The sequence below is a fragment of the Bufo gargarizans genome, chromosome 4 (genome assembly GCF_014858855.1).
Source record: "Bufo gargarizans isolate SCDJY-AF-19 chromosome 4, ASM1485885v1, whole genome shotgun sequence".
Lineage (NCBI taxonomy): Eukaryota > Metazoa > Chordata > Amphibia > Anura > Bufonidae > Bufo > Bufo gargarizans.
The window spans coordinates 348,479,341-348,503,845 of record NC_058083.1 but is presented as its reverse complement, the minus strand read 5'-3'; the positions used below and the strand labels follow the sequence as shown (position 1 = coordinate 348,503,845).

Below are 24,505 nucleotides of genomic sequence, written 5' to 3'. Positions count from 1 at the left end.
AATCATGGAAACCATCGGACCAAGCCATAAGGTCCAACCAGAAACAGAAAAACTGAACTAAAGACCCCTCCTGCAACAGGAATAATGGGTGGGAGCTGTGTCCCCCAATGGAAAAGACGAGAAAAAGATTTTACAGGTGAGTTTCACAAAAATCTCCTTTTCTCGTGCTTTTTTCCATTGGGGGACACAGACCATGGGACGTCCAAAAGCAGTCCATGGGGTGGGAAAAAATATCAGCACCGCCAGGAGGAACGCCCCAACGGTCAAACAGGAACCACAGCCTGCAAAACCCTGCGGCCAAAGCCGCATCAGCCGAAGCCAGTGAATGCAACTGACAAAAATTTGCAAAGGTATGCAAGGACGACCAGGTGGCCGCCGTACACAGCTGAGACGCAGAGGCACGACTGCGTCTTGCCCAGGAAGCCCCCTCCGCCCCAATGGAGTGAGCGGCAATTCTAGCCGGGGGAACTCCACCACAAGCGTGACAAGCCGCGGAAATAGCCAAGCAGATCCAGAGCGCCAAGAACGGCGGACGGAAGCAGTAGCCGCGAGACACACCTTCAGGACCCGTACAACATCCAGGGAATGCAGAGTGCGTTCCTTGGGGTTAGCCGGAGAAGGACAAAAGGAAGGCAGGACAAGATCCTCATCAAGGCGGAAGGGAGAGACCACCCTGGGCAAAAAGAAGGGGACTGGACGGAGCACAACTTAATCCTGGAGGAAAACCATTAAGGCTCCTGACAGGAAAGAGCGGCCAGCTTCGACACCAGTCTGACCTAAAAGCTCGTGATGGGACGTGAACTCACAGCCACTGCATAATAGCCCAGAACTTTAATCACTACGCTATGTAGCTGTATCAGAAGCTATGGTCACAAGGAAGTCCAGATGAGAACAGTCAGAGAGACCCTCCTCAAAGGCTCGAAGGGAGCCGACTGCAGAGCGCGCAGAACCAAATTGAGATCCCAAGGAGACAAAGGGGGAACATACGGGGAACCGAATGCGCCACCCCCGAAGAAAGGTCACCACCGGACCCTTAAGAGCAAGGGACCTCTGACGGCCCGCGCCGAAACCTGACCTTACAGGGAACTAAGCGACAGTCCCTGCACAAGCCCAGACTGAAGAAAAGACAGTACCATCAAGATGGAAAACCGAAGGGGGGGGAACCCCGAACCCTCAAAAAAGGATAGGAAGGCCATCCAGGTACGATAGTAAATCCGGGAGGAAGAAGACTTCCCCGGACTGATCATGGTCCTAACCACTGAATCCGAGAACCCCATCTTTATCAGGATGGCGGTTTCAACAGTCACGCCGGTAAACGAAGAGACCGCAAATTCCGGCGGAAGAACGGGCCCTGAGACAGTAAGTCCTGTCCGTCGGGAAGAGGCCATGGGGCGTCCGCCAGCAACCGAGCCACGTCCGAAAAACCACGCGCGGCGAGGCCACTCTGGGGTGATGAGAACGGTCGGAGTCCCTTCCGCCTCGAACTGGCGTAGACCCTTTGGCAGGAGAGGAAAACAGAGGAGGCTGAAGTCCTGCCACGGAGACACCTGCGCATCCATCCGTACGCCTCCGGATCACGGGCGCGAGCCAGGACCACTGGGATCTTGTTGTTGAACCCGGACGCCATTAAGTCCACATCCGGACGGTCCCATCTGTGGCAGATTTCTTCGAACCCTTCTGGATGCAGAGACCACTCGCTTGGATCCACCGTGTTGTGGCTTAGAAAGTCCGCTGTCCAGTTGTCCATTCCTGGAATGCAAACTGCTGACAACACCGGAACGTGAGTCTCCGCCCACGTCAGAATTCACTTCACCTCCTGCATCACCATCCGGCTGCGGGTCCCGTCCTGATGGTCGATATAGGCCACGGCCGCGGCATTGCCCGTTTGAACCCGCACTGGGAGGCCCGCAAGGAGAGAGGTCCAATAGGAGAGAGAGAGCGGAAAAAATCGCCCTCAATTCCAGAAAGTTGATTGGAAGGCGAGACTCTGCCGCCGGCCAAATTCCTTGAACCGTGCGAGAGTGGAAAACGCCCCCCCAACCCAGGATGCTGGCATCGGTGGCGGCGATCGTCCAGGAGAATGCGAGAAAGGAACTCCCCGACCTCAGGTTCTTTGGGAACAGCCACCAAGGGAGAACTGCCCGAACCCGCTGAAAGGTAAAGGATCTCCTGTTGCGCCAGGCGAGTGTGAAACTGGGCATATGGAAAGGCCTCGAAAGAGGCTACCATAAGACCCAGGACCTGCAAGTATTCCCGAATGGAGAGGCACGGAGAGCGCAGCAGATGCGACACTGCCCCCTGGACCTGGGAGGACTTGAAGGCTGGTAGAATACTTTGGCAGCCGAGGTGTCCAAAATCACCCTCCGGAAGGAGAGCCTCTGGGACGGGAAGAGGCAGGAGTTTGGGAAAGTTACCAGGCAGCCGAACCGTTCCAGGGTCTGAACAGTGATCCGGACGCTGTCCGTGGTCTGCGGTAGAGAGGGGGGCCTCTATCCGGATATCGTCCCGACAGGGCAGCAAAGGAATGCCCCTGGTACGAAGAAGCGCCATGAGCGGTCCAGGACCGTGGCAAGGACCCGCGGGGTGGTCGCCAACCCGAAGGAAGGGCGACAAACTGACAGTGTCGACCCATAATGGCGAAGCGCAGGAATCGATGGTGGGATTCCGCAATCGGGACATGTGATAGGCCTAGGAGCAGCAGGGCGGGCTGACTGGGCCCTCTAGTGCCGGGAAGGCTGGTGCAAAGGAAGGCCTCTTTGCGGGCGACCTGAGACCCCCGGCGGAGGAAGCAGGCGACGGCCTACCAGATGAGAAACGGCAAAAGGCATGCAGAGACGAACTCGTCCAGCTGATCCCCACAAGGCCTGGAAACCCCAAAGGGGAGATTAGCAAGGGAACGCTTGGTGGAGGCGTCAGCGTCCCACACCTTCAATCAGATCTCTTCGCGCTGAGTGACAGAGATGGCCAACCTGCGGGCAAAGAGGGAAACAATGTCCCTAGAAGCTTCGCAAAGAATGTTAGAAGCCTGAGACATCTGGAGAACCAACTCCAGTGTGTTAGTAGCCGCATCTCGTACCGCCAGTTCCTGGTGGTGGTGTTGTAACCACACCGAGAGAGCACTGGCTACCCCTGCTGAGTGAAAGGTAGGTCACAGGGACGCGCTGCCAGCGAAAAAAGGACCTGGAAGAGAGTCTATGCGTCTGTCTACAGCATCCTGGAAAGAGGAACTGACTAAGACAGGAAGGGCCACATAATTGGCTAATCCGGCCACCGGAGGATCCACCTTAGGGGGAGGAGACACCTCTCCTCGCCGTCAGCAGGGAAAGGAAAGTATATTCATGCGCTGGGTGGTCGAGAACCTTATTAAGACCACCCCAGGCCCTGGACATGACCGCGGAAAAATCCCTCATGGACCGGGAACATGGTAGTCTCCGACTGCCTGGACGGAAAAAGGGGGAACTCCTGACCAGTGGAAGGAGGAGAATCCCCTTGGAGAATAAAGGTGTCTCGGACAGTCACCACTAAGTCAGCCACCCTGGTGGAGAGCTTAGGCGAGGGGTCCCGCTCCATGACCTAATCAGAGCCGGAAATTCTCCTTCAGACTTGCGCTCCCTAAGGGAGGGGAGAGTCGCCCGAACGCGCCTCTAGACGAGGGGGGGGGGGGGGGGGGGAGAGCCAGAGCCATCCGAGGAGGGATGCTGCTGCTCACGCTCCCTGTTAGTATTCGGGCGTCTTCTGTGGAAAACCACTTAGAGAGGTGGTTGGCGTCACAGGATTTGAAAATGCCCTATAGTCCAAAAAGGACGTGGCTCGTCCGAGCCGGATAATTCTCCTTCGGAGTACTCTCCCTAGGGAGGGGGAAGAGCAGTCCGCAAGCGCCACCGGCGAGGTGAGGGGGGTGGAGAGACAGACATCCGAGGTGGGATGCTGCCGCTCACGCTGCCTCTTCGTAGTCAGTCACCCACTGTGGGGACCACTGAGAGAGATGGAGTCGTTAGCGCCACAGGATTAAAGGACATGGTTGCCTTGGTGACTAAGACCAATTTAGCGGCCGCGCTGGACATGGCAGATGCCCAAGCGGGGACCGCAGGCCCCCAGGGACGTGGAGGAGGGGTGGAGGAGGGGGGTAAGGCAGGGATGCAGGCAATACTTATCTGCTCCTGCAGAACTTCTCCCTCGACTCCAGGACCAGCAGGGATGCACCTCATCAGGCTTCTGACTCCTTGTCCAGGAGTGCAGTGTTCTGGTGGAGGGTGGCAGCAGGAGACCCAGTAGCTGGTGGGATACCGGAGCTGCAGGTCGAGCCCGGATCCACTTGTCTTCTTTGGGGGGCAATGGAGGCAGCCAGGCAGCGTCCAAGGACGGCAGCGGGCATTCCACGGGGGACCAGGAAGGCGCCATGCCGACCTGTGTCCCCATCTAGAATAATATAAACAATTTTTGAAGGCTGAAAGGGGCTTTGAACTCAGAAAGCCTGGACATGGGGCAACAGCAGCAGTACCACTGAGCTACCAGCTTGCCTGGCACAAAACGGAGTAGAGTGATGAGGAGCTGCACGGCCATGAGCAAACAGAGTCTCCGGTGTAAGGAGAGTCAGAGCGGCATGCCGAGGCTCCGCCTCCCCTAACGCGTCATTATGGCGCGAAAAAAGCGCGCGAAAATAAGCGCGCGCACGAAAAATAAGCGCGCGCGCGAAAATATGCGCGAAAATAAGCGCACCACGTGGAGGAGCGGCCTGCCGGCGGGCGCTGAGGGAGCGCAGCAGCCAAGGCCCGACGAGAGAAGCGCTGAAGCCCACAGTTTAAGGGGAAGAGATGCCAGTACTCCAGTGCCAAAATGAAGAAAGTGCCCCATCAGGATCCTTCTTCAAGCTCACCCAGGCAGCCACAGACAAATAGACACAGAGGGAGGGGGAGGGATTGTGCAACACTTATCTGCTCAGCATGCTCCCTCGATGTCCAGACCAGCAGGGATGCGCCTCTTCAGACTTCTGACTCCAATCCAGGAGAACAGTGCTCTGGAGGAGGGTAGGCAGCAGGCGTCCCAGCAGCTGGTGGGATGCCGGAGCTAACAGGTCGAGCCCGGATCCACTTATCTTCTTGGGGGGAAATGGAGGCAGCCAGGCAACGTCCCAAAGACGGCGGCGGGCACTCCACGGGGGACCAGGAAGGCGCCATGCCGACCTGTGTCCCCATCTAGAATAAAAATAACAAAAAGGAGTAGAATCAGAGAGTGTCAACCTCCTTCACCAGACACTAAGCAAAGACTGAGTTCCTCCTGGTGGAGTCTGGGGGTATAGCCCGAGGAGGAGGAGCTCTTTCATTTGCATAGTGTCCCTCCTACTAATACCTCTAAGCTATACCCATGGTCTGTGTCCCCCAATGGAAAAAAGCACGAGAAAACTGAAATAAAGTGGCCTAAATGGGAGGATATGCTCAAAAAACCCAAACACTGTGGCATGTTTATAACCAGGGGAGCAATTCCTCCCCAGTTATAAACACGCCACAGTGTTTGGGGTTTTTGAGCATTTCCTCCCATTTAGGCCACTCTATTTCAGTTATTTCTTCGTACAGTATTCAAACGAACTTTTATGCGAATCGACTTCAGATGTTTGATCCGAAGTCGATTTGCTCATCCCTAGCTGCAGCCAATGGCTCCATTATAAGAGTAAAGATCAAGGGCGATAATGGACACCCTTGGTGCGTACCATTTGATATAGTAAAGAACTTTGATAAGAACCCCGAGGCCAGTACTTTTGCTGATGGAGCACTATATAAAGCAAAAACCCTATCCTTCTCTGCGTCCAAGGATAGGAGCATAGAAGGAGTCCGACACGCCTCCACCCCTCCCAGAAAATCTTAAAACTGTCTAGACTGATTGTCTCCCTTTCACAAAGCCTACTTGGTACCTATGAACTATATCCGGGAGAACTTCAAAGCCAATATTTTAGCATACAGCTTTAAGTCATTGTTGAGAAGTGAGATCAGACGGAAATTCTCTGGTTTGTCAGGAGATTTGCCAGGCTTTGGAAGAGTAATAATGGTTGCCTCCAACATTTCTGCTGGAAATACTCTACTGGATCTCACCTGGTTAAAGAGTTTCTTGAGAGAGGGTGCTATGAGCTCATGAAACTGTTTGTAGCAGTCATTTGAAAGCCCATCAGGGCCAGGGGTTTTATTGGACTTTAACGACAGTCAATGACATCTTCTGTGGGTGCCAACATCTTTACCTAAATTATATAACAAAGAATAAAACAAAACAATGGCGTTAGCAATTTGTTGCGGGTCAAATATTATGTGACCCAGAGAAGTCACACAAAAAGGGGATTTTCATCTTAGATTGCTTTACTTTAAATCTAGAGCCAAGAAGCGAGCCTTCTTTATGGTCATGCCCATAATATTGAGCTTTAAGGCGTCTCCGTGCCAAATCAGATTTATAAAGGTTTAAATTATGTAGTCTAGGACGAAGGTCCGTTAGCTCTTGTTCTGTAACTGGGCATAAAGTATGTTTATTCAAATTGCTGAGTCTGATAATGGAGTTAGTAAGTTGTACCATAAGCACTTTTCTTTCTTTCTTGTCGCTAGAGGCTATACCCATAGTGTCCTCTCGCAAAAGCCTTGTGGGCACACCTTACCGTACTGACTCACCTGTGTCATTGAGTGCAAAAAATTCCCTAATAATGGAGCTAGGAGGATATTTAGAGTTGTATTTTTCAGTTAAAGTGATGTGAACAGGGGCATGGTCAGACCAACTAATAAGTCCTATATCCGAAGAAACAACTTGTTGTAAAGTGTTGCTGTCTGTCAGGAAGAGGTCAATCCTGGAGTATCTTTTATGCGCATATGAAAAGTAGCTATAGTGACGCTCATCTGCATGTTTCAACTGCTGTACGTCTAGAAGACCTTCTTTCTGCGTGAGAAGAAGCAGCTTAGATGGGCTGTAAAATTTTGGTGGCAGAGTCTAATGCTGGCCACATTAGAGAGTTAAATCCCCCATGATCACAAGTGACCCGTTCCTGACAGTTGAGACTAGTTTAAACAGCTTGTTCAAAAACCTAAGTGGGCCTTTATTGGGTGCGTAAAGTGCTACTAAAGTAAAGAGAGCATTGTTGATTTCACAAATCAAGATTATATATCTCCCCCTTCATCTAACTTAGAATCCAATAACTTAAAGGCCAAGGAATCCTTTACATCTATGAAAACTCCTCTTTTCTTCTTTTCTGATAAGGCAGCAGAATATATATGTGGAAAGCGCTTGTGATTTAGGCTACTTTCACACTCGCGTTTTGGCATTCCGTTTGTGAGATCCGTCATAGGCACAAGCGGAGCAAAACTGATCAGTTTTGCCCTAATGCATTCTGAATCGAAAAGGATCAGCTCAGAATGCATCAGTTTGCCTCAGATCAGTCACCATTCTGCTCTAAAGGCGGACACCAAAAACGCTGTCAGCTTGAAAGGATTTCCTCAGGTTCCCCATTAAAGCTTTCAATAGAGCCTCAGTGACAGGTTTCTCTCTGTCTTCCTGCCTTTGTAAGGAGTGTTGGCTCCAATGTGATGATGCCATTTGATCCCCTCCATGGCCCTCTAAGCAGCTGTCGTGGCCCTGCGATCCCACAACCCCCTAATACTGATGTGATTGAAATCCCTCTGTACCTTGGACAGGAGCTTCCAGCTACTTGCAGGGCCCCAGTGTGAAGTGAGCAGGGATAGTATTCAGAAGGCGGCCTGGATCTCAAGTGCGGTGAAGATGTTGTTGAAGCGAGAGCCGTGGCCGCAGGTTCACCAGCAGGAATCATGCCACCACCGCCGTCATCTTGAGAAGCGCTTACTGCCGGATAAAACTCTGAGTTTTGAAGATATTGACTTCTTTTTAGTTTTCGCCATTTCCGGTAGATCCCTGGATCAAGACTACATCCTAACAGCAGATGACGGCAGCATCTCCAGATAATCTTTATTCAGGTCATAAATAAGGATCAGTATTAGAGCATCCGAAACATGTAGACCTGCTTGCCGTGTTGGATTGTTTTTTATCCAGTGTCATTGTGGAATAAAGAACAACGTCTTTTTTTAGAAGCTGGACATCCTGTCTTATTTTTATATAATCTTTATTCAACGTACGTCCATGAATGTTTACAAAATAGAGCAATAAAGTGCACTTTATTGCTCTCTTTTGTACACATTCATTTACGTATGTTCAATAAAGATTATCTGGAGATGCTGCCGTCATCTGTTGTTTGATTGCTGATCCGTGGACTACTGAGGATCTGTGGTCGTGGACAGGCTGTTGCATTCCGGTGATATTGACAAGGCCCGTGGGTGCTGCTCCTAACTACTATTGTTCTACATCCTTACAGGTGACCCGAATCGCTGGGTAAACGCTGTGAGCCACTAATTAGGCTGATAGCACCGGAGCTCAACTAAACTGCAGCCTACTCCATGCACCTCCATACTCCAAAAATCTATGAGTGACTCATACACTGAGACATATTGTGCTCTATCTGTATATGCAGATTCATTTTTACATTTATTTCATATTCTTTTGTATTAATATAGTATGTTTATAGTTTATATTTTTTTCACAAAAGTAATAACAGACATTAAAGGGGTTGTCACACTTCAGTAAGTGTAATTTATCATGTAGAGAAAGGTAATACAAGCCACTTACTAATGTATTGTTATTAGGGATAAGCGAATCAACAGTTTCAGAGTTCACGAGACTTCGGGTAATAACTTCATAAATTGATTACTACTGTAAAAAAACATTTCCCAAACTCTGGTTCGGTTCCAAGGTTCCGTAATTAGACTTACCGATAACTCTGTTTCCCTGAGTCCACCATGACAGCTTAACCTGGAGATTGACCCCTTGACCTCTGTAGTGGCAGGAACACAGAGTTTAAACGGCCACCGCCCACTATCACCCTCCGTGCTTCCAAATTACCAAGTGGGTGCAGCCTTAATCATATATATAATTTTTTAAATTTATTTATATAGTTTTTTTGGGAGTATTAATTCATACTCTAATCCCTCCTATATTCTCAGGAGGGTGTGGAATATACGAGCAGTCATGGTGGACTCAAGGTAACAGAATTACCGGTAAGTCTAATTACGTTTTTTCCATTTCATCCACTATGACGGCCTAACCTGGAGAATTACCAGATTACTTAGTAGGGAGGGTAACTGCTTGCAGGACCTTCTGACCGAAGGTCAAGTCAGCAGAAGCCGAAACATTAATACGATAGTGCTTAATAAATGTATTAATACTGGACCAGGTGGCTGCTTTGCAGATTTTATCTAAGGAGAAAAACTCATTTTTCTGCCCATGAGGAGGCCATAGCTCTTGTGGAATGGGCCCTTATATCTGTAGGACTATTAAGACCCGACATCTGGTAGCAGCAGGATATACAGGTCCTTCTAAAAAAAATTGCATATTGTGATAAAGTTCATTATTTTCTGTAATGTACTGATAAACATTAGACTTTCATATATTTTAGATTCATTACACACCAACTGAAGTAGTTCAAGCCTTTTATTGTTTTAATATTGATGATTTTGGCATACAGCTCATGAAAACCCAAATTTCCTATCTAAAAAAATTAGCATATTTCATCCGACCAATAAAAGAAGTGTTTTTAATACAAAAAAAAGTCAACCTTCAAATAATTATGTTCAGTTATGCACTCAATACTTGGTCGGGAATCCTTTTGCAGAAATGACTGCTTCCATGCGGCGTGGCATGGAGGCAATCAGCCTGTGGCACTGCTGAGGTGTTATGGAGGCCCAGGATGCTTCGATAGCGGCCTTAAGCTCATCCAGAGTGTTGGGTCTTGCGTCTCTCAACTTTCTCTTCCCAATATCCCACAGATTCTCTATGGGGTTCAGGTCAGGAGAGTTGGCAGGCCAATTGAGCACAGTAATACCATGGTCAGTAAACCATTTACCAGTAGTTTTGGCACTGTGAGCAGGTGCCAGGTCGTGCTGAAAAATGAAATCTTCATCTCCATAAAGCTTTTCAGCAGATGGAAGCATGAAGTGCTCCAAAATCTCCTGATAGCTAGCTGCATTGACCCTGCCCTTGATAAAACACAGTGGACCAACACCAGCAGCTGACATGGCACCCCAGACCATCACTGACTGTGGGTACATGACACTGGACTTCAGGCATTTTGGCATTTCCCTCTCCCCAGTCTTCCTCCAGACTCTGGCACCTTGATTTCCGAATGACATGCAACAGTCCAGTGCTGCTTCTCTGTAGCCCAGGTCAGGCGCTTCTGCCGCTGTTTCTGGTTCAAAAGTGGCTTGACCTGGGGAATGTGGCACCTGTAGCCCATTTCCTGCACACGCCTGTACACGGTGGCTCTGGATGTTTCTACTCCAGACTCAGTCCACTGCTTCCGCAGGTCCCCCAAGGTCTGGAATCGGTCCTTCTCCACAATCTTCCTCAGGGTCCGGTCACCTCTTCTCGTTGTGCAGCGTTTTCTGCCACACTTTTTCCTTCCCACAGACTTCCCACTGAGGTGCCTTGATACAGCATTCTGGGAACAGCCTATTCGTTCAGAAATTTCTTTCTGTGTCTTACCCTCTTGCTTGAGGGTGTCAATGATGGCTTTCTGGACAGCAATCAGGTCGGCAGTCTTACCCATGATTGCGGTTTTGAGTAATGAACCAGGCTGGGAGTTTTTAAAAGCCTCAGGAATCTTTTGCAGGTGTTTAGAGTTAATTAGTTGATTCAGATGATTAGGTTAATAGCTCGTTTAGAAAACCTTTTCATGATATGCTAATTTTTTGAGATAGGAATTTTGGGTTTTCATGAGCTGTATGCCAAAATCATCAATATTAAAACAATAAAAGGCTTGAACTACTTCAGTTGGTGTGTAATGAATCTAAAATATATGAAAGTCTAATGTTTATCAGTACATTACAGAAAATAATGAACTTTATCACAATATGCTAATTTTTTGAGAAGGACCTGTAGTGGATTTGATCCAGCACCCAATGGAGGCCTTGGATGCTTTCTTCCCTTTGTTTGGACCAACAAACTGAACAAGAAGATTTTCCTCTTTCCTGAATTCCTTTGCTGCCGCTAGGTATTGTATGACAGTATTCCGGACATCCAGTTGGTATTGATCCTCAGATGCACTCGTCACATCTTTAGGGAATGACGGAAGGACAATCTCCTGGTCTCTATGAAAAGTCTGAAACAACTTTTGGAAGGAATCCTGGATCCAACCTCAACACTATTTTATCCCAAAAAAAAAAAAAGAAATACAGGGTTCCCGACTGGATCTCTCCTAGACATCTAGCTGATGTTATGGCTATTAAGAAGGCAGCCTTGAGCATCAGGTGCTTGAATGAAATGTCCTGCACAGGGGTAAAGGGCGGTTTCATTAAGCCTTTCAGGACTAGGTTTAAGTCCCACTGAGGGGTCCTTGGGGTTATAGATGGCCTTAGTCTAGAGGCGGCTCTTACTTTAAGCATACTGGGTCTCAGACCCAAATCCAGCTCCTTCTGGAGAAAATCAAGAATCTTTTCGATGCTTGGGGGAGAATTTACTGGAGGGTTCTGACCCAGCAGGCTGCAGTATTTTCTCCAGATTTTGAGATACATCGCGGAGGTGACCTTTTCCTGCTGGATTTGAGGGTATTGATAACATTTTTGGAAAGACCCTTGCTTTTTAATACCTCGTGCTCAGGATCCATGCTGACAATTTGAACAGGCCCGGATTCTGATGGAGGATCGGACCCTGTGATAGAATGTCCTCCTGGAGGGGTATTCTCCATGGTTCCTCCAGCGCTAATTCTTTTAAGATCGGAAACCGGTTTCTTTTCGTCCAGTATGGGACTACTAGGATCACTGTTACTGGATCGGACCTTATCTTTTGTAGTACCTGGGGAATTAACGCCAAAGGAGGAAAAGCATAGGCAAAATCCCAGGTCCACCTGATCGAAAAGGCGTCCCCCACCCAAGGCCTTTCCCTGGGGTTTAGGGAGCAAAAGAGTCCTACCTTTGCGTTTTTTCTTAAAGGGAAGAGGTCTATTTGAGGGGTTCCCCACCTTCTGGAGATCTGTCAGTACACCTCTGGACTTAGGGACCATTCCCCTGGGTCTATGGTCCTTCTGCTGAGGAAGTCTGTTTCTACATTTTATGTACCTTTTAGATGGATTGCTGTAATGGAGAGCACATTCTCTTCTCCGCCAGGTCTTTTAGGATTGGAGATCTCGTGCCTCCCTGGTGCTTTGAGTATGCTACTGCTGTCACATTGTCGGAAAGTATCTTCAGGTGTTTTCCGAGTACCACTTTCTGGGATGCTTTTAGAGTCTCCCAGATCACCCTCAGCTCTCGGTAGTTTGACAATCTTATTTTTATGTCATCCGACCATCTGCCTTGGTAGTTTGAGGAGCCCACCCTTGCCCCCCCATCCTGTGCCACTTGTGTTTGTAAACACCTGGATCTCCGGATTTTTTATCCAGGGTGCGCCCCTTGACAGATTCCTCTTTTCCGTCCACCAATTCAAATCTGATTTTACGTGAATGGGGATGGATATTCTTTTTTTGTCCCAATCTCCAGGATCCAGGATTGGGTTATCCTGGTATGAGCCTGGGACCACAATACTGATGTGATGCAGGAGGTCATCATTCCCAAGAGACTCATGGCATTGCAGATAGAGCACTGGGCTTGGCACTGAATTTTTTTATTTTTTCCTCTGAAGGCCATCAGTTTTTCTTGAGGAAGAGACGACATCTGGGTTACCGAATCTAGAAGTACCCTCAAGAATTTCATCTTGGTGGATGGGACCAGACAAGATTTTTTTCTGATTTATTATCCAGCCCAACTCTGAAAATCTGCAAATCAGGTAACTGGTGTGACTGGATGCCTCTGACTCTAGATTTTTATTCCCTCTGATCTGAGAGGAGAGGTCATTTCCACCACAAGATGTGTGAAAACCCTTGGGGCAGAAGAAATTCTGAAGGGTTAGAGCAGTGAACTGAAAGTGGTTTACCCCTCCGGTGCTGTCCATCAGTGCGAACCCGAGGTACTTCTGCGAGTTTTCGTGTATGGGGGCGTAATAATAAGTGTCCTTCAAATCTATGGATGTCATGTCGTTATAGATCCCATTTTTAATTTTCTGTATACAATGGATCTGTTTAACCCCTTTAGATTTATGATAGTAAGTAAGGATCTGTCTGGATCCTTCCTTGAATAATAACCCCTTCCTTCTTCTGAACTGGGGACTTTTACCACCACTCCTGACATTTGGGCGGTGGGAGGTTATCCAGAACTTTTTTGGGGCTGAGGAAAAGTCTGTTCGGTAACCGTTTTTTAAGATATCCAAGGCCCAGGGGTTCCGGGTCACGGTTTCCCAGTGGGATAGAAATTTCTTTAACCTTCCTTCCTGCCTTTCCCCCCTTTTTGGTAGCTCCACCTACCCGTTTTTCCTTTTCCCCTATAGGACTTGGATTAGGTGTTAAAGGAACGAAAGGGCTTCTTTTTATTTTCCTCAGGGAACCCCTTCTTTTTGTCTTCTGCTTTTTCAAGGCGATAGAACATAATTTTGCTTTTGACGTTCTATCCCCTCCCCAAGATTTCATCCACAGGGCCCTACTTGCGGAATTTGAGAGAGAGGCATCCTTGGCGGCGAACCTCACGGACTCAGCTGAGGCATCTGCCAAGAATGCTGTGGCCAACTTGAGGAGTGGGATAGAATTTAGGATTTCCTCTCTCGGGGTCTAAACTAAGCCAAAAATACATGGACCTAGCTACAGAGGTTGCAGCAATGTTCGTTTTTATTCCAAACATGGATGTTTCCGAAGATTTTTTTTTAGGAGTGAGTACGCCTTCCTTTCCATCGGATCCTGTAACTGAGAGGAATCCTTGAATGGAAGGGAGGTTTTCTTGACCACTTTGGCTACTTGGACGTCAATTTTCGGTGTTTTGTTAACTATCTTTACATCGGTTGGATCAAACAGTAATCTGTTTTTGAATTCCCTGGAGACTCCCAATCTCCTCTCTGGATCCGTCCATTCATCCAGGATCATATCTTTTAGGTTTTCATTTACTGGGAACTTCAGATTTTTTAGCTCAGAGACCCCCAAACATTTTATCCTGGACTGATCGAGGTTTTTGTACCTACTCAATGCCCATGGTTGCCCTTACGGCGCCCAATAACTCCTCCATATCATAGATTTTTTAGCAGGTGGAGTAGGAGGGGCAGATCTGAGAGAGGCCAGGGAAGATTTTTTCTCGCTCTGGATCATTGATTTAACTTCCATATGTATAGATAGTTGCTCCTCTTTTACAAGCTTGTTAATGCAGGCTTGGCAGAGCTTCTTTTTGTAATTTTCAGATAATCTCTTGCCACAAGTAGCGCATCTAGGCACCTTAGCTTTTACCCTGGGTTCTTTTACTCCCTATAAGAGTTGGAGTAGCCGAGGGGGCATCTGTAGGATCCATTTAGCCTGCAGGGGCCGACATCTGGAGCAGGAACTTCACTCTGGAAGCAGCAGTAGTCCCTTCAAAACTGCTGCCTTTAAATGCAGATGCGGCGTCTGGCATCATCACTGCGCGCGCGCCTGGGTTCCTAGCTCCGCCCCCTAGGCATCCTGCCGGTCCCGAACAGAGTGCAGCGCTGCGGCTTCACACACAGGGGTCCGCGTGCAATAGAGGGAAGGAAGACCCTGCACATGAGGAGATATTCAGGCCCCTGCTGGACAGGAACGAGATGCAGCTCCATTAGGTCTTCCTCTGCCCAGCTTTGGAAGGAACCGCCGGAGGGCAGAGGGAAAGGGATCAAAATCCTGTAAGGTATTTAAAATAAAAAACAAAGGGTGATGTTCTTCACCTCTCACAGGATGTCTCTCTGTGAGGTGCCCCCGTAGGGACAGGAAACACTGAGGGTGAGAGTGGGTGGTGGCCTTTTAAACTCTCTGTGTTCCTGCCCCTACAGGGGTCAATCTCCAGGTTAAGCCGTCATGGTGGATGAAATGGAAAACTTAGCTCAACCAGTTTAAATACTGAAGACTACATAAATAAATTTTATTATTCACTTAAATTAACTTATGCAGATGATGGAGGAAGGTGAAGGAAGGAGATTATGCTTTTCTCAGCTCAACATTAGGAAGCATCCACTCATTCAGTGGATATTGAAAGACAAACGAGAAACAGGTTAGAAACATAATTTCTGGCTGTACCTGTAATATGCATCTGCCATGTCCAATAAAAGATGATTTGTTTGTAACGCTAGATGCTACTTACAAATAAAGGAAAAGAGCACCAGATTAGTTTTAAAAAACATGACTCATTCATGAAAAGGATACGAAAAGAATGCTCCAGGTGACATATATCTACTTCCGGCTGTGGTCTCACATCAATGAGCAAGTGGCGAACGTTGTCATCAAGCATTTGTTTATAGCACTGAAATTGAAACACAAGATAAGTTCAATGCATGATTTTCTATATTTTGTAGCATTTTATGTATAAATGGCCTTTCAACAAACTTTGCATTAGTCAAGAATACAGTGTGTGTACATGAGAAATAACTTTCTGGCCATAATATGACTTATGTGGCATTTTTAACCAGTTTTATGCTAGTTCTTTAGTTTGCAGCGCACGTGGTTGGATACTAGCTCCCATCCACTGCACATAGAAACACAAATTTCTCACACTCACTTAGCGCTGGGAAATTATAGAGAATTACTGACCTGTAAGGATGTGAGCAATAAAGCAGTTGTGCCGAGATATAAACTTCCTATTTAGCAAAAGCAGTCTATTGGTTTGAATATATCTCTTCTGTCTCACTCAGCTCTTGCTCAATCCTTCCCCTCCCATCTCCACCGATTTGGGTGGGATGATATAAAATCTGAACCCTTAAGTGAGCTGGTCCATCTTGGATGGTTTCTAGATAAATTTTAAAGTGAAAAGCATTTAGCAAAACAAAAAACAAAACAAAATAGGGCTGTGGTGTCAGAGTTGAAGGTAGTTTTGGGTGGAGATAGAAGAAATGTACCAACTCCAGCTTACTTATATGTTCTAGTAGTGATGGAAATCAGTTCTCACCATTACTGTGTTCTCTGCTCACATTCAATAGTAAGCTTCTCCTCTCAGTGCTCCAGACTAAAAAAAATACCTAGTAGCCATTGGCTCCTGAACTGAAAAATGTAGGAGCCAAATCAAATTTTTAGTCGCCAAATCAAAACCGAATCAAAATTTTGGTATCGTGACAACGCTACGCCGATCAGATCGGCGTAGGGTTGTTTTGTTACCAAAATTTTTATTTGCTTTCAACACCAAAAAAAGCCACGTGCATATTGCATTTTATGAAACGTTCGGCCCATAATAGAACAGTCCTATCCTATTTTTGGGGTGACAAATAGCTGGCACCCGACCTCTGACAGGGAGCTGCGATCAGCGGCAGTTAACCCCTCAGGTACCGTACCTGAAGGGTTAACTCAACTGCCGCTGATCGCAGCTCCCTGTCATAGAGGTCGGGTGCTGGCTATTTGATTCCGCCACCCGCCTCCTGTATTTGTATTAACTGGTCAGTTATCTTCATTGGTGGCACAGTGGCCACAGCCCCTCCCCTCCTCCTCCCGTCTCTCTTCTTATTGGCGGAGGCAGCAGCACAGGGGGAGGGAGACTCCTCCACTGCGCTGCGCTGCTAAGAAGAACATCGGCGGCGGGGCAGGGAACTATCAGCTCCTGTGCCCGCCGCTGTATTCAACTGCAGCGCTGCGGCGGCGGGTATAGTCGCAAATGGCGACAAGACTAAAAAGTATTGTCGCCATTTGTAAATTCTAAGTCGCATTGGCGACCATTTTGGTCACCATCTGGAGCCCTGCCTCTGAAGACCAGAGGAGCAGTCAGGAGGTGCATGGCGTGTGATGTTAGGCTCTGCCCTACACAGTGATATCCAGGAAGTGATACACCGCATGCAAACGTTGTAGTTCAAGGCACAAGGTTGGGAGACGCAAGCATTCACAGAAAACACCTGGTGTCCCGTCCCCCTGGAGACACTTGGCACATCTGGCATTTGAAGGCCCACTTCATAGCAAGGGAAACTCAGTGTGCAGGGCTGCTGGGTAGGGGTGGGCTGTATAGGCGATATGCAATATAAATTTGTGCCACGATATGGATTTTGAGCATATCGCCGGACTGCGATATGACCACGGAGCAGCAGTTCCGATCAGAGTCCCAGCAGTGTAATGCTGAGGCTCCGATCGGTTACCATGGCAGCCAGGACGCTACTGAAGTTCTGGCTGCCATGGTATGCCAGTGAGGAGCATTATACTCACGTGCGCCGTGGCCACCGCGCGCTCCTTCTTCTCATAGGTCTGTGCGGCGCATTGCTAATGCTATAAGCATTAGCAATGTGCCGCACAGACAGAAGGAGTGCCTGGCGGCCACGGCGCACGTGAGCTATAAGCATTAGCAATGCGCCGCACAGACAGAAGAAGGAGCGCCCGGCGGCCACAGCGCACGTGAGCTATAAGCATTAGCAATGCGCCGCACAGACAGAAAAGGAGCGCCCGGCGGCCACGGCGCACGTGAGTATAATGCTGCTCACTGACATACCATGGCAGCCAGAACTTCAGTAGCATCCTGGCTGCCATGGCAACCGATCGGAGCCCCAGCATTACACTGCTGGGAGGGACTCCGATCGGAACTGCTGCTGCCACCAATGATGTGGGGGGAAGGGGGCCCCTGCCACCAATGATCAATACTGGGGAGGGAGGGGCGCACTGCCCACTGCCACCAATGATGGGGGGGGGGGGGGAGGGGGACCCTGTGACCACTGCCACCAATTATTAATACTGGGGAGGGAGGGGGGGGTGGGTTTGAATTACCAGAGGGGGCTGATAAGAGGGAGAGGCTGGGGGGCACATGAGAGGCTGGGGGACACATGAGAGTCTGGGGGGCTGATCAGAGGCTGGGGGGCACATGAGAGGCTGGCTGCCATGGTCAGCTCCCTGCTGTTGTGTGCACAAAGCACAGGGCAGCAGGGAGAGTGTAAAGTCCTATTCACCCTAATAGAGCTGCTGGGTATCCACTCTATGCGCTGAGCAATGTAACGAGGCAGACAAGCAAACTGCCAGAAGTGAAAAGTAGGTGGGACATCCGATACATCGTACAGGGAACCATGAGAGGGAGAGAGAAGGACTGGAATGGCATTGGAAATAGAAGCTGACACTGAAGGTGAACACTGCTTAGCAAAGGAGGTATCGGGAAAAGTGCTGGGGTTAAGAAGGAAGAGGTAGTCAGAGTATCATCCCGGTTCATTAACAGACAACAGAAAAACAATGCTGCCACCAGATCTCAATAAAAGCCGGGTTTGAATATTAATGTATACCCCACAGTCATGTGCCCTAGCCACATAGACCTGTTTGGTGTATCCCCATAAGCGGGTGTCAAGTGAAGCCCTATACATGTTAAAGTATAACTCTCTCCCCCTATAGTGATACTTGTTCCCCCCAGAGTTAGATGAAAATCCGAACTGCAGTATTTATACGTTTCTCAGGATGGACATGAGTACATCTAAAATGCCACAAAAGAAAAAAAAGAACAAGGTAGCAGCAACAGAAAATCTGGGGCTGGCCTAGAAATGAGAAAAAAGCAAAGTGCTATAAATAAATATATGATTCCCGTTACCCCCTGCAAGTTCCCAAGTCTAAAGATGCTGATTTGGGGTATGAAACTAGATCTTGAATGGAGGAGAATGCAGGGGTGGTGGTGGAAAGAAATAGAGGAACATACTGAATTGGATAGGTCATTAGTATCTGATCAGTGGGGGGTCAAACAACCGGGACCTTCGCCAATCAGCTGTTTAAGAGGGCAACGGATCTTCTTTGAGCGCCGCTGTCTTCTCCGTGCTTACAAGCACAGTGCCATACATGGTATAGCAGCTGTGCTTGGTCTTGCGCTCAGTCCCATACACTACTATGAATGTGTCATCACTTGGTCTAAGAAAAGCGAAGAGAAGGCCACAGAGCTACTGCCAGCCTTCAGCCCTGCCTTCTCAAACAACTGATCGGCGGCGATCCTGGGAGACAAACCATCACCGTTAAGGCATTTGGATGGCATGATGGGAAAAAGTAGTAATGCAAATGAGGAGTGCAATCAGATGTGAGCATAATAAGGGATAATTTGTCGAAATTTAGAGAATGTTTGGATACAGTGGAAGTGCGAATTTTGGAACTGGAGAATGTGGTGCATAATTTGAAAAATTACATATCATCTCAAACAGGCAAAAGTGGCTATATAGAATACTTTTATTTATTTAGAGGACAAGTCATGTACAGTCAACCTAAGCTGTGTGGGAATACCGGGGGATACAGAGGGTGCAAATTGCACTGAATTTATCCAAAAATGGTTTGTTGAGAAATGCAGCCTGGGGGTAGTGTCGAATCTCTTTAATCTAGAGCCCATAGAGTGACTACCCAGAATAGGCCACCTGGAGAAATCCCAACGACAGTACCTGTTAAATTGTTGGTGGCCAGAAACTGGGATAGTAACTTGAACGATGCAAGGACATCGGATAAATTCTCTTTTGAGGGGAAAAAACAAGTAATGCTATTCAATCATTATTCTGCCTCTACTAGTAAACAAAGTAAGAAATATGGTGATATAAAAAGAAGGCTATGGCAAGCTGGAGTGAAATAGGTTACTTTTTCCAACTAGTTTGAGGGTGCCCTTCAAGATGAGACTTTTTCACACTTCAGAGGAAGTATATTCTTTTAACATGCGGTCTATTTATGATTTGTTGTTAAATTGTAGGGGGCAAAAAAAGAGAAAAACGGAAAAGATTTGCTGTATTCGATTAGGAAATCAATTGGGTTACCTGCCGGCAATCATCTGTCTACAAGGGACCCATTTAGATAAATACTCAATAAGGTGGGTTAAAAAGAGATGGGCCACAGATGTTTTAACCAAAAGGTGTGCTTTTGGTGGGTTTGGAACTAATGGTGGTCTGTGGATGGCACTATTACTGGGGATCTGTGGATGATGGACACTGTTATGGGGGAGATCTGCGGATGACGGACACTGTTATGGGGGGATCTGCGGATGACGGACACTGTTATGGGGGGATCTGCGGATGACGGACACTGTTATGGGGGGATCTGCGGATGACGGACACTGTTATGGGGGGGATCTGCGGATGACGGACACTGTTATGGGGGGGATCTGCGGATGACGGACACTGTTATGGGGGGGATCTGCGGATGACGGACACTTATGGGGGATCTGTGGATGACGGACACTGTTATGGGGGGATCTGTGACGGACAGTTACGGGGGGGATCTGTGGCTTGCACTGTTACAGGGGGATCTGTGGCTTGCACTGTTACAAAAGGGATCTGTGGCTGGCACTGTTACATGGGGGATCTGTGGCTGGCACTGTTACATGGGGGATCTGTGGCTGGCACTGTTACAAGGGGGATCTGTGGCTGGCACTGTTACAAGGGGGATCTGTGGATGGCACTGTTACAAGGGGGATCTGTGGATGGCACTGTTACAAGGGGGATCTGTGGATGGCACTGTTACAAGGGGGATCTGTGGATGGCACTGTTACAAGGGGGATCTGTGGATGGCACTGTTACAAGGGGGATCTGTGGGTGGCACTGTTACAAGGGGGATCTGTGGGTGGCACTGTTACAAGGGGGATCTGTGGGTGGCACTGTTACAAGGGGGATCTGTGGGTGGCACTGTTACAAGGGGGATCTGTGGGTGGCACTGTTACAAGGGGGATCTGTGGGTGGCACTGTTACAAGGGGGATCTGTGGGTGGCACTGTTACAAGGGGGATCTGTGGGTGGCACTGTTACAAGGGGGATCTGTGGGTGGCACTGTTACAAGGGGGATCTGTGGATGGCACTGTTACAAGGGGGATCTGTGGGTGGCACTGTTACAAGGGGGATCTGTGGGTGGCACTGTTACAAGGGGGATCTGTGGGTGGCACTGTTACAAGGGGGATCTGTGGGTGGCACTGTTACAAGGGGGATCTGTGGGTGGCACTGTTACAAGGGGGATCTGTGGGTGGCACTGTTACAAGGGGGATCTGTGGGTGGCACTGTTACAAGGGGGATCTGTGGGTGGCACTGTTAGAGGGGGGATCTGTGGGTGGCACTGTTAGAGGGGGGATCTGTGGGTGGCACTGTTATATATGTGCCATCCACAGACCACCCAGCCCATAACAGTGCCATCCACAGATGTCCCGCATAAAAATGTCATCCACAGATCCCCCGCCCCCCCCCCGCCGCTCCAGTATACAAATATAATGTCTTATTCAATTAAAAGTTATTACAAATGGCCCCCCAACTCCTAATAGTACTGTACATCCTAACCGCTTCAGTACAACCCAGGCAGGCAGGCCGGGTGGGCGGCGCATCACTCACTGACGTCACTTGGCCTGCGCCGCCTGCTTCATTCATAAAGTAGGCGGCGCAGGCACGTGACATCAGGGAGTTACGCTGCCGTCCGGCCTGCATGCATTCTACTGAAGCGGTTAGGATGTAAGGTACTATTAGGAGTGAGGGGGCATGTTTAATAACTATTAATTGAATAAGACATTTTATATTAGTATACCGGAGCGGAGGGGCGGGGATATAGTACACTGACTGCACCGCCCCGCCACTATTGCCTCCTTCCAGTCCCTTCCCCCGCTCTCGCATACCGTACATCGCAGCCAGCGATGTAAAACTGCCAGCATTCGCCCCATAAGACGCAGGGGCATTTTCCCCCCATTTTGGGGGGAGAAAAAGTGCGTCTTACTGGGCGAAAAATACGGTAAACATCAGCATGTAAGGCAGATCGCCAAAGCAAATATTGTTCTGTTTTGAAAAGTAGATGTATGATTGGTAATAGATAATATACTGGACTTAGTATTAACCAATAGACCTGACAGAACAACAGATGTGCAGGTTGGGGGACCCCTGGAAAATAGTGACCATAACATAATAACCTTTCAATTGTCACTCAAACGACTGTTTCTTCAGGGAGGAACAAAAATACCAAACTTGCTAAATTTAGCCAACTAAGAGAGGCCATAGGCCTCACTAACTGGGACAACTCCTCAAAAATAAAAATGCAGCCACAAAATTGGATATTTTTAAATGCATCCAAAAATCTAATTGTGAGAATAAAAGGTTAAGGAACAAGAAAAAAAAACTATGTGGATAAATAGAACTGTAAAAAAAAGCAATACATGACAAAAAGAAAGCATTTAAATCACCAAAACAGGAGGGTCGCGAGGAAGCACTGAAAAACTAGGAAAAAAATTGAAGCAGCCAAAAAAGATCAAGAGATTAATTGCAAAAGAGAGCAAAATTAACCCTAAAATGTTCTTCAATTATATAAACGGTAAAAAGTATAAATCTGTAGGTGTCAGCCCTTTACAGAGTAATGAAGGGGGAGTTGCAGAGAGTGATGAGGATAAAGCAAAGCTATAAAATATGAAATGCAGAATGTAAAAGTAAATTCCCCATTAGTGGCCTGTCTAACCCAGGAAGAAGTACAGTGGCATCTTAAAAAGATTAAAATAGACAAATCGCCAGGACCAGATGGCATACACCCCCGTAGCCTAAGAGAATTAAGTAATGTCATAGACAGACCCTTATTTCTGATATTTAAGGACTCTATACTGACAGGGAGTGTTTCACAGGATTGTGGTGCCAATATTCAAAAAGGGTCCAAAAACAGAGCACGGAAACTAGTGTTGTTTCGGGTATCAAATTTTCGATACTCAATCGACACTTTTGCCTGGTATCGACCTCGATACCAGGATTTGCCTTTTTTCGATACTAGGCTTTGCTATTGCGCAGTCTAGTATCAGAGAACAATAAGAGCGCTGCTCTCAGCATGCTTTGTGTTCTCCTCAGCAGCACAGGGGAGAAGGAAGCAGTTTCTCCTTCCCCCTGTGCCGCTGCTGCTGCCACCAATGAGGAGGGCGCCAATGAGGAGGGCACCAATGAGGACCTTAAATCTGGCAAAAAATTCTGAATTAAGTTATCATGATATGTACAGCGGCGCCCAGGGTTCTCACTGCACTTACTATTCCTGGGTGGCGCTCCGTTCTCCTGCTATGTCCTCTGGTATCTTCGGGGACTTTGTTATACTGGGCGGAGACTGCCCTTGTTTAAAAAAAATACCAGGCTGTGAGCTCTGTGCTGAAAATACTGGAGGACATAGCGAGAGAATGAAGCGGCGCCCAGGAATAATAGCAAGTGCTATCAGCAAATCAGCCAAAGCAGTGGCTAAAAAGTTTGTTGCTTGTTTCAATATCAATGCTAAGATCTCCTCTCTAGGAGTTCCAGATGCCAGGTGATCTTCTACTTGACTTAGCCATACCGACAAGGACCTAGCAGGTGGAAGAAATACTGGGTCTAAACATCACAGTATTTGTCTCCCATGCTTTTTTTAAGCAGGCTTTCGCATTTTTTGTCCATGGGGTCATGTAGTAAGCCCATATCCTCAAACAGAAGGGAGGTTTTCTTTGATATGCAGGCTACCGATGCGTCAATCTTAGGAGTTTTATTTCAAAGAGTCAGAATCCGCAAAAGGATATTTCCTTTTAAAAGAGCTTGTAAGTGGGGCTCTTTTCTCCGGGTCTCTTCATTCCTTAGAGATTAGATCTTTAATACTATTATGTACAGGGAAGACACGTTTTCTTCTCTCCCCCCGACCCTGAAACATTTGATCCTGTACTGACTGACTATCTTTAGGGTCTTCTATATCCATAGTAGCCCTTACTGTTTTCAGAAGGCCTTGCGACTCTTCTGGAAGGAATAACGGTCTCCCATAACAGTCTTCCGAAACGTCAGAGCTGTCATCAAGGATCCCCCCGTCATCAACATCAAATTCGTATAACTGGGAACTGCAGGATTTTTGAGAGGTGGAAGCTTGTGGAGACAAGAGAGGTAGTCTTGACTCCACCACCGCATTTACTTCCTCTCTAATCATATTCCTCATGGAGTCCAGAAATGAGGGAGGCTCTTCCGATATTACTCTTTCCGTGCATTTTACATATAGTGATTTCTTGGACTTAGAGACAAAGGACTTCCTGCATATAGCACACTTTTTGCGTCCTAAATCTCCTCCTTGTTGTCTTGGAAGTGGAGGTTTCTCTGCCCTAAAACAATCAGATGATTTAAAAAAGTGCTAGTAATTTTATATAGCTTAACCTCCACCACCAGACACCTATAAGTGCATTTGTAAAAAAGGAGAGCCCCACATCCAAGATGATATCTTCACAAGCTTACAGAAGATGAGGCTTACCAGGCTTGCGGGCTGCATCCTCCTGAGAACATGCTGCAGCAGGGAAAAACACCACCGGACAAGGCTATGGCCATGTTCCTTTAATATCCCCGCCACCAGTGCGCTTCCGTGCGCAGGGATGCCCGCGTGTGTGCACGTGACATCATGACACACGCCTTGTCGATACTCTGTGACGTAATTTCCGCTTCCGGAACCTCCTCTGCCCTAGAGAAGGCCCCGCCTGTATCGACGCTTGCCGCGTCGGATC

General features: G+C 47.9%; 1 protein-coding gene across 1 annotated transcript in view; it reads right to left on the bottom strand.

The window, feature by feature from the left end:
• The window catches only part of MOCS3 (molybdenum cofactor synthesis 3), a 208,933-nt gene that overhangs the window by 10,146 nt on the left and 174,282 nt on the right, over window positions 1-24,505 (bottom strand). The window contains exon 11 of the mRNA XM_044292068.1: window positions 15,311-15,407. Coding sequence (XP_044148003.1) covers window positions 15,311-15,407 — 97 coding nt within the window. The remainder of the gene's footprint in view (window positions 1-15,310; window positions 15,408-24,505) is intronic.